The 17,725-nt window shown below is 41.7% G+C and overlaps 1 protein-coding gene and 1 long non-coding RNA gene across 10 annotated transcripts in view; one reads left to right on the plus strand and one right to left on the minus strand.

The window, feature by feature from the left end:
- Positions 1-17,725, minus strand: part of LOC138163740 (uncharacterized) — a 255,265-nt gene that overhangs the window by 65,889 nt on the left and 171,651 nt on the right. The window lies entirely within an intron of this gene.
- The window catches only part of ZNF143 (zinc finger protein 143), a 50,018-nt gene that overhangs the window by 8,177 nt on the left and 24,116 nt on the right, over positions 1-17,725 (plus strand). For 2 of the 3 annotated variants that reach the window (XM_069091196.1, XM_069091197.1), the window contains exons 2-7: positions 6,217-6,335; positions 7,119-7,211; positions 8,330-8,413; positions 8,927-9,010; positions 11,901-12,097; positions 13,888-13,962. In XM_069091196.1, the coding sequence (XP_068947297.1) occupies positions 6,224-6,335; positions 7,119-7,211; positions 8,330-8,413; positions 8,927-9,010; positions 11,901-12,097; positions 13,888-13,962 (645 nt within the window). In that variant the 5' untranslated portion in view covers positions 6,217-6,223. The remainder of the gene's footprint in view (positions 1-6,216; positions 6,336-7,118; positions 7,212-8,329; positions 8,414-8,926; positions 9,011-11,900; positions 12,098-13,887; positions 13,963-17,725) is intronic. The other variant, XM_069091199.1, reaches the window with a different exon arrangement.

Genomic DNA, 17,725 nt, shown 5'->3' on the forward strand with positions numbered 1-17,725 from the left:
GAAATCAAGGGTACATGTAAATGGGTTGGCTTTGGGAAGCAGGAGATCAGCCTCATCAGAAACAGGAATGAAGGGATAGTGGAGGAGGAAGTCAGTGGAGAGAAGGTGGAGCTTTTGGCGGATGACCTCATTTTTTTTCTCTGAAGGATGTGATGAAGTCTTTAGCAAAGTCAGTAAGCATGGGAGTCTTGAGAGAAGAAAAGGTTTGAAACATCTACTTAGGTGAGTGGGATAGACGATCAGTTAGGAGGAGTAGGGTTGTCCATCCTATGCACTTCTGCCAAAGTAATGTTCCTCATGTACAGATGTGGCCATGCAGTTCTCCTATTCATCCAGCTCTGGTGGGTTCCTGTCGCATCTAGGATCAAATGAAAACTCCTGCATTCAGCTTCTAAGGCCTGTACAAACTGTCCCCAGCCCGCCTTTACAGCCTCACTGGGCATTGTTCCTCCTCTGCAGTGCAGCCACGTCGGACTTTCTCTCTGCTTTTCATTCACGGCACTCCTCCCGGCCAAACACTGGGCATGGAATGTACTTGCTCCTTACCTTCACCCAGAGAGAGCCGCTCTTCCTTTAAGGTGTATCTCAAGTCCCATCTTATACATGAAGACTTGGCTGATCCCCAGCTGCTACTGTTTTCCCTCCCAAACTACCTTACATTTAACTACTTTGTATATATTTGTATTTATTTACTATGTATTTCTCTTGCATATATTTTTATATGTACTTGTCACCTCCATTACAATGTAAACTCTGTGTGAGTAGATACAAGTACTTGTATCTACTTGTATCCACAGCACCTGACACATGGGTGCTTACTAAGTACTGATAAATTGGTTAGCTACAGTGAGTTGTATGGTGCTATGAGCTCAAATGTAGCTCACTTAAGATTAGCTACTATGTAGCTACTATGTGGTATGTGCTAGACCCTCATAAAAAGACAAAGAGGACACAGTCCCTGTCTTCAAGGAACTTACCTTCTACACAGAGAAGTACATACCAAGTAACTAGCAGGGTAGTTGGGAGAGTGGGTTCAGGAAAAGTCTTTGGGAGGGAGTTGCTCAGTCACTAGCATTTTTTAAACTCCTGCTATGTGCCAGGAGCTGTGCTAAGTGCTGGGGATGCAAAGAAAGTCAAATGACAGTCATCTTTGTCCCTGAGGAACTCCTGTCTAATGGGGGAGACAACTCACAAACAAACATGTACAGAAAAGCTGTCTGTAAAGGAAATAATCTCCAGAGGAGAAGCAGTAAAAGGCACCAGGAAGTACTGGCAAAGGCTTCCTGTAGAAGATAGGATTTTAGCTGGATCTTGATGGTAGCACTTGAGTTATGTCTGGAAGGGAAGGAGCTTAGTTTCCTCATCCACAAAATAGAAATGATAGTAATAATTTAAGTATTACCTAACTCACAGGGTTGTCCTGAGGAAACACATGGTAATTATTAAAGCACCGTAGAAATGCGAGTCATTAATACATATTTTATGTTTAAACCCCCCCCCCCCCCTATTACCACCTTGTTGTGTGTAGTTAGTCCTATTATCTACTTTTTGTTTAGAAATTCCTAATCTCCCTCCTTTTTTGGGGACTGGGTCATTTTATCATTTATATTTTATCAGCTCCTTTTTGCTCCTCCAGAGCAGCCTGCTATACTCCCATTTTAGTGATGGCGTTATTGTAGACATTTGATCAGCATAGCCTACTATACCTCAGAACTCCAGACCTCAAGAAAACCACCAGCCCTCAGCCTCTCACGTAGCAGGGATTTATAGGCATGTTCCACCACACCCAACATTTTAAAATATCTTAGACTTCAAGTATTTCAGCACATGAATCTCCCTGTTTAAGGTCCTGTCTGAATGCAGCTTTCAGGAGAATGAAGTATCTTAACATTGGGGGCTAAGAGCTATGTGTAAAGTACTGGGGAAAAGACCCTCTCTACCATTCTCAGTGTAATCAGGGTTGGCCCCTGAAACAGAGTACAGGAGCACTGTCCCCAAAGCATGAAACCCAGTGGGAGTGTTCATCAGAGTTGGGGAGTATCATGAATGACCAGAGTGATTATTAAAAAAAAAAAAAGATTAACATACAACACATGAAATGCCTTTTGGAGAAAGTAACACCCAAGCTTTGAATTTTCATTAAGACATGAAATACTGCATGTTTAAACTACTGTGACCATGAAGCAGTTTCAGAGGTAGGCAGCATCAGATGCAATTTCGGAGGCATCCTTTCTCCTCATCTCAATGAAAGAAAGCCAGAGCACATTACTTACTTTCACTCTCCTCTCTTGCCCTCCTCATCTTTCCTAATTCTGGTTCTTGATGTGCTTACCAACCTGCTTATTATAGAATTTTCCTTCCAAAACCCTGGGTTTCTTCTCTTGCCTTGTGGTCCAGGACGATCCTTTCTCACCCATCAGCATTTGTCTTCAGGCTTCTTGATCCAAAATTGTCTTTCCTCTGACAAGAGCTTGGAGCCCTCTCAGCCCTTACCTCCACTTCTTCCAGGCTGTCATACAGGTCCCCACTGCCATTCCCAGGCAGCAGGTTTCAGCTTCCCATTTCTAACTGCCAGCCCATTTCAAGCATCCTGTTTCTTAAGGGTCCTAGAATCTTACACAACCTTTTGGTTCTAATATTTCATCCTCCAGTTAAAAGGCCCCGCGCCAAATAAATAAATAAATCCACTGTCTACCAGGAAATTAGGCTACGTGATTCTTTTCCCACAACTTATTCTCTGGTGTCAGAATCTAGTAAAGTCTATGGAAACTTTCTACTCCTTCTGCAAATGTCTTCTCCTTTGCTTCTCTGAGTTAAATGTCATCAGGGAGATGAAGGAACTCCCACTCTGTACCTGCATATATTTAAATATAATTAGAGGTTTTTCCTCACACTGTCTTGGGATCAGCAATTGCTCCCAAATGAACAAATTTGTGTTTGTCCTTGTTTCACCATGCTAAGAAACTGATTCTTCAGTTCCTGTGTAAGAAAAGACATCTGCAGTTGATTACAATTACATTATCAAGATTAAGTCAGATATAAGAGAGGATTTGCTGGTAGTAAGAGCTGTAAAACACTGAAGTGAGTAACAGGTTGTGGAAAGATGCACTGTAGCTAGACCATGTGAGGTATATGGCCATGAGGCCTGAGCCCTGAGGATGAAGCCATTCACCCATCTCTGCACACAGAGCTGATGGACTCAGGCTGCAGAATGAGACACAGACCTTTTTGGCTGTGACTAATGCTGGAATTTGTTTTGCTTGGCAATATGTATTTGTTACAAGGGTTTGGATTCTTCTCTTTTTCCTTTTTCGTTGGGAGAGAGTGTTTTTGCTCATTGAGAAAACTCAAGTGAAAAATTTTTTGTAGAATTGTTCTAGAATTGAAATGTGATTATTAGAATTTTAAAATTGTTGTTTAAAAAGTTGTTAAGGGGCGGCCAGGTAGCACAGCAAGTAAGAACACCGGCTCCAGTGTTGAGAAGACCTGGAGATCGAATCCCCGGCTCAGACACTTAGCAACCACCCAGAAACACCTGGCCGTGTAACCTTGAGCAAGTTATTTAACCCCAATTGCTTAGGGGCAGCCAGGTGGCTCAGCGAGTAAGAGCATCGGCTCCAGTGTCGGGATGACCTGGATCAAATCCGGGCTCAGATACTTTGCACCACACCCAGAAATAACTGGCCGTGTAACCTTGAGCAAGTTACTTAACCCCAATTGCTTTAAAAAAAAAAAAGTTGTTAAGCCTGCCTGATGTCATGGATCTGCACACAACCCTTCAGCTGAGTTAAGAAAGAGAGAAGACATGTATAAGAGAATGACCCAAGATGTGATGTTGACCAGTTGTGATCCCTGTTTGAGGGCATACCCAGGATGAGGTGGCAGAGTGGTGGCCCAGAGAGACTTATTATTCAAAGGAAGACTTTCCTTCAGGCTCTGGCTTTGCTACTAAGGAGATGAGTGATCTTTAGGGGTCACTCTGGATCTACCTCTGAAAAAAAGATAGGAATGTTAACAGAGTTGTTAGGAGGAAGGTACTTTGTGAGTGGTCAGTCTATTTATAGACAGGAGCTATTAATATATGTAATATAATATAATGCAGTAATAATGTAAGGGGGGGGGGCAGAGGCCCTGCTGGAATGGCAGAGGATCAGTTAAGTCATGCCCAACCTGTGGTTGTTTTATCACCTTCATGAGGCTTATCAGAACTTCAAGATAATTTTTTTATAGCATACCAATGAAGAGGATTGTGTGTTTTTATCCCAAGCCTCAGAAAACAGAGACCAAATAAAAATAATTACTATCTCCAAAATCGTGTTTTATCACGTAGATATTTAGATTCATGATTCCCCTACCTCCAATAACACAGATCAAAACTTTTGTCCTTGCTTTTTCATCCCCTGTGATTTTCTTCTGTCTCTGCATAAATTCTCCATAGGGAATTCATCCACATTGTCCTCAGTTATGTTTCTGCTTCAGGGGTAAGGCTCAAACCTTAGCCCTGTTCTCTGACTACATGACCTTTATTCCTAGTCATGTGTGTCTATGATAATTTTATATTCTTATTAAGTTTTAAACTAGAAATCCTTCCATTTTTATTTTCTATTCTTCTGTCTTAGGGACAATATGTTTGCCAGTCTGCTTGAAATGAGTTGTTGGTCTGAACCTTAAGTTGCCTTGTACAAACCAAGCTAACCTCATAAAGGAGTCATTGTTCTCTGGCTTTTCTCCTCAGTCTTCATGCCCGTCCAGACTGTACTTTGATAACAATGTAGCTGAATTTTGGGCTGTGTTGGAGAGAGATGTTTCATCTATTGAATTAAATTAAAACTGTTACCATTTTTGTTGTGGTTCAGTTACTAGGAATATAAACCAAATACTCGATTGGTATGATTGTAGGCCAGTAGTTTTAAGACAGTCTGCAGAAGATAACTGCAAATGGATTTGAAATTGATTTTAAAACCAGTGTTGGAAACAGCCTTCTTAAAAGTCTAGTCATTTTGAATTGAGCCCTAGCAGCCATCCTGGCCACCAAATAGCTTCCAAAAATACTGAGTTTGTGGGGTTTTGTCTCTAAAAATACTGGAAAATATATTTTAAATTGTAATGCATCAAATTTCACTGCAGACAAGCAATTTATTTTCTATAACACAGTGCTTAGATTTGCTCTAAAAGGAAGATTTAAGTAGAAATGTATTTGCTAGTAAATAACTTCGCCCCATTTTTATCTATCTCACTTATGCAACTTTTCCTGAAAAACTGAACACAAAGCCCCTCTTGAAGAGGAAAATTACCAGCAGTCATAAGGTGACTCTTCCCTGCCCTTGATTTTCCTCAGCATTTGTTGGGGGATAGCTTAAATCAGAGAGTATATGCTTCTTGAAATTCCATATACATAGGGCATGGATACAAACGGTTGATGTCTCGTGACTTAGAAGAGACATAAGCAGTTGCAAAATATTTCCATTTTAATTTATTTTTTATTTCAGTCATTCATTCAACAAACATTTGCTGAGGGTTAGTATTTTGCTACGAAAGGACCTGCTTTCCCTTCCTGGCTCTGCTCCCTATTTTTTTTGTCTAGTTCTGGCGAGTGAGTGCCTTAAACTTGCCAAGCCTTTCTTATGTAGCCTGTGACAAGAATTTGTGACCCTCCGATCTGTCAATTAATAACCATTTATTAAGCCTGCCAAATATTAGGCTAAAACTGGGGAGAGGAAGGAAAAGTATAAACAGTACTTGCCCTCCAGGCTTTCCAGAGTCTCATCTGATCAAATCACAGAAGACTTCTCAGAGTGAGCCCCCAAAATTCTACCAGAATGAATCCAGTCAGACTTCCTTGGTCTTTGGTCAAATAGATGGTGCTCCCTTGGCTTGGAGACTTGGTTAATTTAGGGTCTGAAGGGAGGTAAGAGCTTCTGACCCCAGACCTCTGTGAAGACAGGAGAGTAAAAGCCGGGTAGCCCTGGACACCTTTTAAACTGCTCCTTACCACTACTGCGGCTCCAGAACCGGAGAAGAAGCCGGGAATCACCGGAAGGATAAGTAAAGGGATCACAGTAAACAATAATTAATTACAATAACATATTAAGCAAAACTGTGGGTAAGGCAAGAATCTTTTTAGTTTTTATAAATCTGGGGGGAGATGTGTTCCTGTAGACACTTTCTTCTCATGCCCTCTTCTTTTGGTTCTAAGGTGACTCTTTTTATTTCAAGGTAAACCATGTTACTAGCCCAGATAAATCGAGATTCTCAGGGAATGACTGAGTTTCCTGGAGGGGGAATGGAAGCTCAGCATGTCACTCTTTGCCTGACAGAGGCAGTAACTGTGGCAGGTGAGTAATCTTGCTATTTAACATCTAATGCAGCTCAGTAACATGGCTGGCACCGAACAGAAACATAGACCTGGAGCAAAGACTTTTGCAATTTGATTGACAAAGCGCAGAATAAGAATATGGAGACCTGAACACATTACCACATATAGTGGGGGGGGGGGGGCATGGAAGGAAGACACTACTTGCTCTGAAATAGTTGTTTAAAACATCACACACCCGGTCCTCAGCCCCTTCAAGTTGCTGTGGGCTCTATGCAGTCCCCCGATTGTTAGGGTGGTTTTAGACATGTTATTGCAGGTTTTTTGGGGAGCTGTCCTCTGACTCTATTAAGAGATACTTCTCTTAAGTGGATGAAAATTACAGAACACAATTTTTGGCTGGTCTTTAAATGAGAGCCATCATTATTTACTCAGAGGTGTACAACTCAATGTTTAGGAACGAACTTAAGCCTTTCAAAGCACCTTTCCTTGGTTCTGGATGGGAACATCCCAGGAAGCTTCCCAGAACTCTGCCTCTGTCATGAAATAGTGAATTGAACTCAAGAGCTTCAGGCCTGGTCCGTTTATTTTTTTGTGGCCTTGGTAAGATCTATAGACTCAGTCCCCTTGGTGGTCTCCAAAATGAAATGGCTGGATATTATTGGAGTTTGTTTTAAATTTTTTCTCACTTACATGTGAAAACCAATTTTTAATGTTCATTTTTTATAATTATTGAGTTCCAAATTTTCTCCCTCACCCCTTCTTAGGAAGGCAAGCACTTTGACACGGATGTTGTTTTTCATAGATGGTGACAATCTGGAAAACATGGAAGGTGTCAGCTTGCAAGCAGTGACTCTGGCAGATGGCTCCACAGCTTATATCCAACACAATTCTAAAGGTAGGGACAGCCTCTGTGACTGAGTCACTACCATTACTGGTTGGCCTCCATCAGGGAGTGCTACTGGCCTTAGAGTGTCATTGCCCTTTTGGTGGGAGTTTGATTTCTCAGAGGCAGCTAGACTTGGAATCAGGGCAGCTTGAGTCTGACACTCACTGGCTGCATGACCCTGGATAAGTCATTTCTGTCTGCATCAGCTTCCACATCTGGAAAATGTACATAATAACACCACTTACCTCAAAGGGTGGGTTTTTTTTTGCAGATCAAATGTAATAATATGTAAAGTACTATACAAATCTTAAATTACTATATGAATATTAGCTTCTTATTGTTGTCACTGATATCATTATTATTATTTTCGTATACACATTTCTTGCTCCTCAGTGGTTCTGCATGGCATATGCTTATGTTTTAAACTGAAGTAGATAAAAAATAAATTTTGTTTTTAAGATTATCCCTAAAAATATGACAGGCAAACTTGAGCATATAATTGTGTGCAATTTGCCAGTAAGTCTAGTTTTCATGGTATGGAAGACTAAAGGCAATGTCTATTTTGTTGTACCTCCCAGATAGTGAGAGCCCAGCCCCCCTCAAGTCCTCCAGATCCAAGTGAGTATTCATAGAAATCCACCGAGGGAAGCTTCTTCCCTCTATTATGTATGGGCAAATAGAAGGCCTCAAGTGTTCCTGTAGACCCAGCAGAGTCGCTGGGGTCTGCTGAAGGCCTATTGGAGCTAAAGATTGGAGTAGAAGGGAGCTAGCAGAGGAAAGGTTTGTTCCTTCCTACCTTAAAAAGGGTGCATCACTTTTTTAAGAATTTCATTTTTTTCAATAAACAAAAATCCTTTTCTGTCCTTCCCACATAATCCCCCACATAAACGAACCCCCTGAATGGAAAACAAATAAAACAAAAAAAAAAAACCCCAACCCTTTTGTAACAAATAGCATAGTCTAGCAAAGCAGATTACTGCACTAGCCGTGTCCCCCAATCTCTTGTTCCACATACCCACCGAATAGGTTGTGGACTGCCTCAGAACTCTGGGGAGAAGAATGGCTAGTGTATGGTCATATACATTGAGTGTATATTTGTTTATCGGTACCTGCATCTTGTGTTTCAGATGGAAAACTCATGGATGGCCAGGTCATTCAGCTAGAGGATGGTTCTGCTGCCTATGTCCAACATCTTCCCATGCCTAAGAGTAGTAAGTGTTTAAGAAACAATCCTGGGGCCCTCCTGATGGTCAGATTCCTCCTCTTGGATCTCTCCTACCATGCCCACGGGAGCCGAGGTCCCCCTGTCCTTGTTAACAGAATGAGTAGGCATGAGATACCACTGCACACTGGGTGACCCCAGATTGAGACCTTCCTCATTTCTGGTTGAACAAAATAGATGGTGCTTCATGACCGGAGAGAAAGTGAACAGCTGTCCTAGACACGTTTTTGTCCCCAAAAAAAGGCTTAGATACTTGTCTGTTGAGGAGGGTTCTATAACTTATCCCCTACCAATGGGCAGATGACTTTTCAGTAATTATGTTGTGATGCAATTGGCCTCAGGTACTTCACCCTAGCATTTACCAGCATACTTTAAATATGAAAGAGCCTGTGACTAGAATAAGATATTTGTTCAGGTTTTTAGTGCCCCGGTGGTATTCTTTTCTCAAGAAGATTGTCAGAAAGGGAAAATTGAAACCTAAGTATAAATATTTCTTCTGGAGCAGGGGACAGTTTGCGTCTAGAAGATGGACAGGCGGTTCAGTTGGAAGACGGAACTACGGCTTTTATTCATCATACTTCCAAAGGTAAAATAGTTTTTGGAACATGTGGGATACAACTAAAGGAGAAGGGGAGACTTGGGATAGACTTAATATTTGAGTGAATTATTTGAAAAGTTGTCCTGTTGAAGGAGGCCAGCTCATTCTGTGCAGCTGCAGAGCATGGACCTTGGAAAGGGGCAGGTTTCCTTTCTGTGTAAGAAAGAACTTATTCAACAATCAAAGCTTTCCAGCAGTGGAGTGGGCTGGCAAGCTCAGGATCCTTACAAGTGTTCAAGCAGAGGCTGAATGTGAAATGTCTGAAAAGACATGTTGGGACGAGATGTTGGTGGTTCAGAGTAAGGTGTTTGGGTTTTATCTTCATAAGTTATATGATATGGGGATTCTCATCTCCGACCAAGAACTTGGCCCCTGCCCTCAAGAAACTTAAATTCCACTGGAGGATGGTAGCAAATAGAAGAGAATTTGAAGAGAAAGGGAGCAGTAACAGCTGCGGGGCTCAGGAATGCTTCCCATTGTTTGGAGCACCTGACTTAAATGTTGAAGAAAGCTAAGAATTCCATAGGTCCTTGGTAAGGAAGAACCTTTCAGGCCTGGGGCATAGGCGAACTCCTAGAACAGATGGGAGGAGACCAAATACAGAGAAGAGCTGGTAGTTGGTGGCAGTCTTCAGAGTGTAGGAAAGGTCATCTGGAGCTTGTGAAAGACTTTCAGTGCCAGCCCAAGGGTGTGCTCTGCGTTCTAGAGGCATAGTGGGAGGGTCTGAGCACAGGCCTGGGCCTTGGCAGGTTTATTTTGGCATTGAGATGGAGAGTAGATTGCAGAAGGGAGACAGTGGAAGGAGGCTGCTGTTGTGATGGTGCATGTGAATGAGAGCAGGAGTCGGACAGGGAGGAATTGTAGAGGGCCAGTCATGATAACTGATTAGAAATGGAAATAGAGAGAGATGGAGGAGAATGGAGGGTGAGGATGGGGATGGCTGAGGCTGTGAACCTGAACTATTGTGTGCTGGGAGCTGGGAGGGTATTAAGGCACCATCTGTGTGATTATCAAAGCCTCTGAATATGAGTACAGGCCTCGAGGTGGGGTACAAGATTGTGAGCCGGGCACCAGGCTTCTTGAGAAAGGGGGAAGGATCAGCTTGATACTGCCTCTAAAGCATTTGTTTGTCTGATAAACTTAAGAAATGTTCATTAATTACCTACTGTGCATGGGGCACCTGCTTAGGGCTGCAATGCTAGCTCCTGCCATCAAGCAGCTTACAGTCTGGTGATATTCTAGTTTGTATTATTATAATTAGTGTTGATACAGGACCCTCTGGTAGACTGTAAGCACCATGGGCTTGTCATTATATACACCAAAACACGTAAGCCAGTGCTATACACATAGTAGGTGCTCAACAAACAGGATTTCAGGGTTAGAAGAGCCTTAGTGGGGGCGGCCAGGTAGCACAGCGAGTAAGAGCTCCGGCTCCAGTGTTGAGAAGACCTAGAGATCGAATCCCGGGCTCAGACACTTAGCACCCACCCAGAAACACCTGGCCGTGTAACCTTGAGCAAATTACTTAACCCCAATTGCTTAGGGGCAGCCAGGTGGCTCAGCGAGTAAGGGCACCAGCTCCAGTGTCAGGATGACCTGGATCAAATCCGGGCTCAGATACTCAGCACCACACCCAGAAATAACTGACCATGTAACCTTGAGCAAGTTACTTAACCCCGATTGCTTTAAAAAAAAAAAAAGAGCCTTAGTGACCATTTAATCCTTCTCATACCTGAGAACAATCCTTACTACAACATATCCCACAAGGTCATCCATCCTTTGATGAAAGACCCCCAAAGAGGGGGAGCCAACCATCTCTTAAGGCAGAGCATTTGATTTTGGGGTAGCTCTAATTGGTAAGAATTTTGTTTAGTATCAAGCCTAAATTTGTCTAGTTGTATATCCATCCTGCTGTTCCTCATTCTGGCCTCTGGAGCCAAGCAGAACAAGCCTAAGCCTTCACTTGCACATAAAAGCCTTTCAGTTATCCTGGCCCTGAGTCTTCCCCAGGCCAAACATCCCCAGGTCTTTCATCCACTTCTTATATGACAGAGTGGAGGCTGTTCACCATCTTGGTTTCCCTGGATGTTCTCAGAGTTATCAGTGTCCTTCTAAAACTGTGGCCCCCACTTCTTAAGCATAATGCTCTATATATGGCCTGACTGGGGATAGCACAGGGGGACTGTTACCTCTTATTGAATGAATCAATGACTGGATCAGAATTAAAGTCACTGGGGTGGCTAGGTGTCACAGTGAATAGAGCACCAGCCCTGGAGTCAAGAGGACCTGAGTTCAAATCCGGCCTCAGGCACTTGACACACTTACTAGCCGTGTGACTTTGGGCAAGTCACTTAACCCCAATTGCCCTCCAAAAAGCAAAAAAAAAAAAAAAGAATTAAAATCACCATGAACCTTTTTAAAGATAGAAATTGTGATTTGAGAAATAACTGTTGATTTTTTTCATTTTATCATCATTTTTTCCCTCTACCTTTGCCACTTTTATAGTGTTCTCCCTTCATTTGAAATTAATTCAGTTGTAAAACATAACTCTGGAAGGTCACTTAGGTATTGTGTAATCCCAAAGAATAGCTGAAATTACTTATGCCTGTGCTAGAAGAGTTAAATAATGCTAGTAAGATTTGCTTAATTACAGTTAGAAAGAAGCTCAGCAGGTAGTGTGTGTGTGTGTGTGTGTGTGTGTGTGTGTGTGTGTGTGTTCGTTCTTTGAATAGTGAAAGCTAGGCCCTCACTATGCTATTGTGACCCGTGTTTTCACATTCTGTCACTGTCTGTGTCTCTCTAAGATGTAGGGGTTATTATTTGTTATTTAGCAGATTCTTGTAATCTCCTCTAATGATATTTTAATCTTGTATCTCAGACAGTTATGACCAGAGTGCACTACAGGCCGTCCAGTTAGAGGATGGTACCACTGCCTATATTCACCACACCGTGCAGGTTCCCCAGTCTGATACCATCTTGGCTATTCAGTCCGATGGCACTGTGGCAGGCCTGCACACAGGGGACGCCACCATTGACCCTGATACCATAAGTGCTTTGGAACAGTATGCTGCAAAGGTAGGGGATTCGTCTGAAATGTGGGGGCTGTCAGCTCATCACGTTAGCCTGAAATAGCACTTCTGAGTAGTCCCTGCACCCCTAAAATGAGACTTCTTGGAAAATAAAATAAGAGCACACACTGAAAAATAACAGATTTATAGGCTGCACCAGGTTTTATACCAGCCGCATTAGTGCCAAGACTAGCATGTTGAGAAAACTTGCTCTCTCCCTTTTCAGGGTTTTTTGTTTTGTTTTTTTTAGTTTTCTAAATAAGAAACTACCTCCACAAACCAGGTCCATTCTCCCTTTCCGGCTTTATTTCGTCTCACCCACCTTTCTACACTCTATGTGATAGCCAAACAAGTCTCCAGGCATACTCAGCATTCTTACAGCTGGGTCTGGGTCCGCATTGTACCCTGTATCTGGAAAGCCCTCCTTCACCACCCTCATCCAGTGAATTCCCATTTGTTTTTTTAAATCTAAATCATGCACTACCTCAAGTAAAATTTCCCTGATGTCCCCTTTGGCTTCAGATAGTACTCTATATCTATATTTAGATAGTATTCTCTGATAGTACAGATAGTAACTTCTCCCATCATTCGCTTACCTCCATTTTGTAACTCTTTATTCACTTGCTGTGATTGGGCACTATATTTTTCCCCCTCTACTACACTATAAACTCCCCAAAGGACCAAATGGCATTAGATTTAGATCCTGAGGATTTGGGTTCAGATTCCAGTTATGATTTTCAATGCTTGTGTGACCATAGGATCTCTGCCCATATGACCATATGATTATATATAATCTCAGTTTATTGCTCTCCAGAATATAGTGCTCTGTATAACATAGACATTTAATAAGTATTTATTATATTTAACTATTTAAATTAAAAATCAGTGTCCAAGGGACTTCACTCCTAGTGTCTAAATAAAATAAGTGTGTTTGAGAATGACTAGAAGGAGGGTAAGCAGATAGGGATACACAGACAGAGGGAGACTTAAAATCCTTCCAGGACTTCTCTTTGGCCTTCCTTAATGCCTCCATGCTGAAGTGATTCCTCCCTTTTATTGCCTCCATGGTGCTTTCTTTCTCTTGGGCATTTTATATTCTATTTTAATATTTTATATCATGTTCATTTATGCCTGTTCCTATATACCGTGTTTCCCCGATAATAAGACCTATCCCGAAAATAAGCCCTCCCCTTACTGTGTAAGATTCCTCTAAAATAAGCCCTCCCCCGAAAAGAAGCCCTATTGAGATTGCTACTGTGGTGAAGGTGATCCCCTGCGCTACACGCTACATTACGGTAACCTCTGTATGCACCATCCCCGCCCCCCCCCCCAGTGAAACGCACGCCGCACTCCAAGCTGCATCCAGTCAGAGCTGCAGCAGTGAGCGCGTCATCCTGTTCTTCCCCAGTGATTTGCTTATTGAATAAAGGTACATTTTTTTGTTCACATTTACCTGTTTATTAAAATTGCTGTCAATGTTCATTAAAATAAGCCCTCTGGTGTTTTTCTGTCCAAAAAATTTAATAAGACAGTGTCTTATCGGGGAAACACGGTAGCATAAGCTTTGTAAGATCAGGGATTATTTTATTTTATTTTAGGATTTCACGTATCTCCCTACATGTAGGAACTCAGTACATACTTGCTTAATTGAAACAAGGTGATCAGAACCCTGTAATGGATTATGAAGCATAAATAAGAATGGAGCAGTTTATTCACAAGACCCACAAAATGTGCATCTTAGAAGTTGCCTTGTTTTCTTAACTTAAAAATCACCTGTTTTCTTTCCTTTATTTCTAGGTGTCTATTGATGGAAGTGACAGTGTAACTGGTGCTGGGATAATCAGTGAAAATGAGCAGGAAAAGAAAATGCAGGTATGGAAATTTGCAGTGATCTTGGGTTGAGTTTCTTTGACCCTTCTTGCCAATATGTCCAGTCCTTCTTGCCCTGCCCAGCACTATGAAGAAGCGGTTTCATTGTTCCTTCAATGCTTTAGTGGGCCCTGTGAGGGCAAGGGGAATGTCTTGAGTTAAATAGGAGAGTCTTTAACTTTTAGACTGATGCTCAGCCTGCCCTCACCCCTTACAAGGAGCCAGTCTGTGGATGGGCCAAGAAAACACATTGAAGAAACTCATTCATTTCTTAGACGTTCCTGAAAATGAAAATGTTACTGTTTCTAGAACAGATTCCTCTTATTTATGACTAATACAGTTGTCCTTTTTCTGTTCAGCATTATTTATCAAAGATACAAACTCACATGGTATAATTAACAAATTTATACATGGCCCAAAGCTGGAAAGAACAGCTAAAACATTATATGGCCAAGACAGGATTTGAAAACATTTAGGTGGTCTCTCTAGAACACTGGGACAAATCAAATCCAACAAAATCTAATAGGTATAAATGTAAAGTTTTATTCTTCAGTTTAAGAAATCAACTTCACAAGTCCTAGGTGAGGGAAGCATAGCTGGAAAGTGGTTTGTTCTCGGAGTTTTAGTAGGCTGCAGACTGTGATATTGGAACCAAGAAATTTAGTGCAATCTTAGACCACCATTAGAGACCCTTGGGATTCAGGACCAAGGTGGGAGGTAGGCCTCTGCCCAGTCAGACCTCATTTGGAATAATATTTTCAGTTGTGGATGCTACATTTTTAAAAGGGTGTTGATGAGTCAGAAGGTCTACAGAACAAGGCAACCATTATGGTGAAGGGCCTCCAGTTCATGCTATATGAAGGTCAATCAAAGGACCTGGGAATATTTAGTCAGAAAAGAGTTGCAGGGTTATGTAATGAATTACTTGTCTTCTGGTAATTCAAGGACCCTCTGAGAGGCTTCAGACTTGCTCCCTTTTTGACCCAGAGAGAAGAGCCAGGAATGATCAGTAGAAGCTGCAGAGAAGCAAACTTATGCTTCACAGAAGGCAAGAACTCACAGAAGTGGATTGGGCAGCTGAGCCCTTTCCCTGGAGATCTTCTGGCAAAGGCTGCAGTGTAATGATATACAAGAAATGCTCGTCAAGAGACGGGCTGGACTGGGACTAGCTTTGGGGATCCATCCCTTCCAACTAAGATGTTGTGAATATGTTGTACCACACTGGGCATTCAAGGCTTTACTGGTTTTAAGGTCTGGAATTTTTTCATTCCTCCAGCATGTACAATATACAGCTGTTTGTGACTTTAGACTTGGTAAGAGAACAGATATTTCAAAGCTTACTTTATCTCAACCCCCTGAGATGTAAAACCATCCACTCAAATATATCTGTATGCTCAAAGTATTGGTTATAGATTGCAGGGGAGAAATTTTTAAAGTTATTTTTTCATTTTAAATTTCTTTTAAAGTAGGGGTCTATAATATACTGAAGTGTAATTGAAACCAGTGACCATCAGCATTTTTGGAGCATGGTGGGGAGTTAGCCACAGAAATTTTCCAGAATTAGACTTTACCAGGATTGCCTGTTTTATCCATGTTGATCTGAAAGTTTGGTTTGCCTAATTTGGCTTATACATGTTAGAGTTAGGGATATGGTTTCTGTGAGGACCTTGACTTTTCCTCAGTGAATTAGAAGTCAATATATAAGACTGGGGTTGGACTTGAAGGCCTCTGAGTCTCCCTCCAGCTTTACATCCAGAAAAGGAAGGAAAGAAACAAAAGAAAAGAGGGAAAAGAAAGAACAAAAGAGAAAGAAAGCATTTGTTAGATACTTATTAGGTGCCAAGTTCTATACTAAACTCTACATTATACAAAAATTTATAAAGAGACAGTCCCAGGCTTCAAATTGCTTAGCTTCTTTTTTTTTTTTTTTTTTGGCTTTTTGGAGGGCAATTGGGGTTAAGTGACTTGCCCAAGGTCACACGGCTAGTTTTTGTGTTAAGTGTATGAGGCCGGATTTGAACTCAGGTCCTCCTGACTCCAGGGCCGGTGCTCTATACACTGCGCCACCTAGCCACCCCTAATTGCTTATCTTCTAATAAAGACAATACATATAGGTCCCTTGTGACCAAGGAAAGAAGTTTTGTTTTAGGAGAGGATGAGAAGGGAAGGGAAGGTGTAGCGGCAAGCACCCCAGCATCCCCAGGGTGCCTGCCATTACAGGTTCTTAGATCTGCTTTGCTAAAGAAAAACAGCTCAAAATGGGTTAACAAGCTTACTTTAATCAGTCAAATATGTATCGTTTACCTAGTTCAGGGGAAAAAGGTCAGCACCCCAAACTTCAGAGTATACAGAGGTTACAAGCAGAAGTTACAAGACAGAGAAACATTTCAGCAGATAGGCTTCCAAACTGTCCAACCATTACATACATCCATACCTAATTACAGTTACCAGAGAGGGAAGCATCAACATCTGCATTTTCAAAGCCAGGGGGCTCTCAACGGCTGCCCAGAGTCTCATCCAGTCAAATCGCACAACACTTCTCAAAGTGAGCCCCAAAACATAGTCTCACATCAGGGATTATATAGCCTTCTTCTGGGTCAGAGAATGTAACAACCCTCTTGACCCACTGCCCAATCACAAAGCACCAAGGTGTGGGCGTTCCTGAAAAACAAGCCTCCTATCACAACTCCTGGTGCACTTAACCTAGGGGCAGGGAAGATCTTAAAAATTTACATTCCTATAACAGAAGGGAATCTCTCTGGCCACTTCCCTGGCCACCCTTGCACCTGGTACCCCCTGCACCAATTGTAGAATTATCAGCCTAGGAAACTGGACATAGACCATTATCTAACACCATATACCAAAATCAAGTCTAAATGGGTTCATGATCTAGGTATAAAGGTTGATACTGTAAGCAGTCTGCTAAAACAAGGAATTGTTTACCTATCAGACTTGTGGAGAGGGAATGACTTTATGATGAAACAGGAATTAGAGAACATTATAAAATGTAAAATGGATAATTTTGACTACATGAAATTGAAAAGTTTCTGTACAAATAAAGCCAATGTAACCAAGATTAGGAGGGAGGTGGGAAATTGGGAAAGAATCTTTACAACCTATGTCTCTGACAAAGGACTCATCTCTAAAATATACAGAGAACTGAGTCAAATTTCTAAGAATACAAGTCATTCCCCAATTGATAAATGGTCAAAGGATATGAACAGGCAGTTTTCAGAGAAAGAAATTAAAGCTATCTATAAGCACATGAAGAAATGCTCTAATTCAGTATTGATTAGAGAAATGCAAATCAAAACAACTCTGAGGTACCACATCTCACCAGTTAGATTGGCTAAGATGACAAAACAGGAAAATGACAAATGCTGGAGAGGATGTGGGCAAACTGGAACACTAATGCATTGTGTGGAGTTGTGAACTGATCCAGCCTTTCTGGAAAGCAATCTGGAACTATGCCCAAAGGGCTATAAATACTTTCGTACCCTTTGATCCAGCAATACCACTCCTAGGGTTATATCCCAAAGAGATCATAGAAATGGGAGAAAGACCCATATGTACAAAAATGTTTATAGCAGCTCTTTTTGTTGTGGCAAAGAATTGGAAATTAAGGGGGTGTCCATCAATTGGGGAATGGCTGAACAAGTTGTGGTATATGCATGTTATGGAATATTATTGCGCTATAAGAAACGGGGAGCAGGCGGTCTTCATATTTACCTGGAGAGGCTTAAAAGAACTGATGCTGAGTGAGAAG

The sequence above is a fragment of the Petaurus breviceps genome, unplaced genomic scaffold (genome assembly GCF_028583685.1).
Source record: "Petaurus breviceps papuanus isolate PSGF00001 unplaced genomic scaffold, PetGlider_PUasm1.0 188, whole genome shotgun sequence".
In the NCBI taxonomy this organism is placed as follows: domain Eukaryota; kingdom Metazoa; phylum Chordata; class Mammalia; order Diprotodontia; family Petauridae; genus Petaurus; species Petaurus breviceps.